This window comes from Neopelma chrysocephalum, unplaced genomic scaffold (assembly GCF_003984885.1).
Source record: "Neopelma chrysocephalum unplaced genomic scaffold, ASM398488v2 Primary Assembly neopelma1_243, whole genome shotgun sequence".
Classification (NCBI taxonomy): domain Eukaryota; kingdom Metazoa; phylum Chordata; class Aves; order Passeriformes; family Pipridae; genus Neopelma; species Neopelma chrysocephalum.
In genome coordinates this window covers 104,812-106,046 of record NW_020897905.1, presented here as the reverse complement: position 1 = coordinate 106,046, position 1,235 = coordinate 104,812, and the positions used below count along the sequence as shown (strand labels likewise).

The 1,235-nt window shown below is 67.2% G+C and overlaps 1 protein-coding gene across 1 annotated transcript in view; it reads right to left on the bottom strand.

The window, feature by feature from the left end:
* The window catches only part of CAMP (cathelicidin antimicrobial peptide), a 2,327-nt gene that overhangs the window by 385 nt on the left and 707 nt on the right, over window positions 1-1,235 (bottom strand). Inside the window, exons 2-3 of the mRNA XM_027703612.1 lie at window positions 892-999; window positions 715-798 (exon numbers count right to left, since the gene is read on the bottom strand). Coding sequence (XP_027559413.1) covers window positions 715-798; window positions 892-999 — 192 coding nt within the window. The remainder of the gene's footprint in view (window positions 1-714; window positions 799-891; window positions 1,000-1,235) is intronic.

The window sequence follows — 1,235 nt, the reverse complement described above, 5'->3', positions numbered from 1 at the left end:
CCCCACATCAAGGACCCCACACCCAGGACCCCACCCAGGACCCCACATCAAGGACTCCACACCCAGGACCCCATCCAGGACCCACATCAAGGGCCCCACACCCAGGACCCACATCAAGGACCCCACACCCAGGTCCCTGCACCCCACTCGTGTTCCCCTCCCCAGGGACTCCAGAACCCCACACCTGAAACGCCACCAATGTCCCTGCACCCAGAAACCCACACCTGGGACACCCGGGATCCCATATCCAGAATCCAACACTTGGGGTCCCCACTCGGGATCCCACACCCAGGATCCGACACCTGGGACTCCACACCTGAGACCCTCCACATCCAGGACCCTGCACCCAGGTCGCTGCAGCCAGGACCCCACCCAGGACCCACATCAAGGACCCACATCCCGGATCCCACCCCGGATCCCACATCCAGGACCCTACATCCAGGACCCACATCCAGGATCCCACCCCAGACCCCACATCCAGGACCCCACATCCAGGACCCACATCCAGGATCCCACCCCGGATCCCACCCAGGACCCCACATCCAGGACCCCCTCCCAGGATCCAACCCCTGGGACACCCCACCCAGAACCCGCTGGCTCCCCAGGACCCCCACCCCACCCTCCACCACCATCGTGGGGTCCCTTTTGGGGGGGATGTGGGGCAGGGGGACAGGCACCAGCACCCCACGGGTGCCCCCCGATCCCCCCACTCACGTCGGAGGAGACGTCGAAGCAGCGCAGGTCGAACTCGGGGGAGCTCTGCAGGAGCTGCACCGGCCCCGAGCACTCCTTGATGGCCTTGGGGGGGACACGGGGACACCCGGAGTCACCGGGGGGGTTACTGGGACCCCCCCATGTCCCCCCCCCTTTCCTCCCCCTGCCCCTCCTCACCCCGTTCTCCTTGAAGTCGCAGTCGTTGGGGTCGGGGCGGGCGCTGGCGGCACAGTCCGTCTCCATCATGGTGAAGTTGAGCCCCCGCAGCGAGCTCAGCTCCACGCCCTGGGGGACACGAGTGGGGGGGGGACACGAGCAAGGGGGTCGTCACGAGTGGGGCGGCAACACCAGGGCAGGGGATCGGGGTCGGTGCCGAGCAGGGGGAGTGGGAGGTCACGAGTGCAGGGGGGTCTCGAGTGGGGGTGTCACTCACCAGGGTTGGTGCTGTGCAGCCTGATTGGGGTGTCACGAGTGGGGGAACGTGAACGGGGGATCACGGGAGTGGGGTGTGAAGTGAAGGG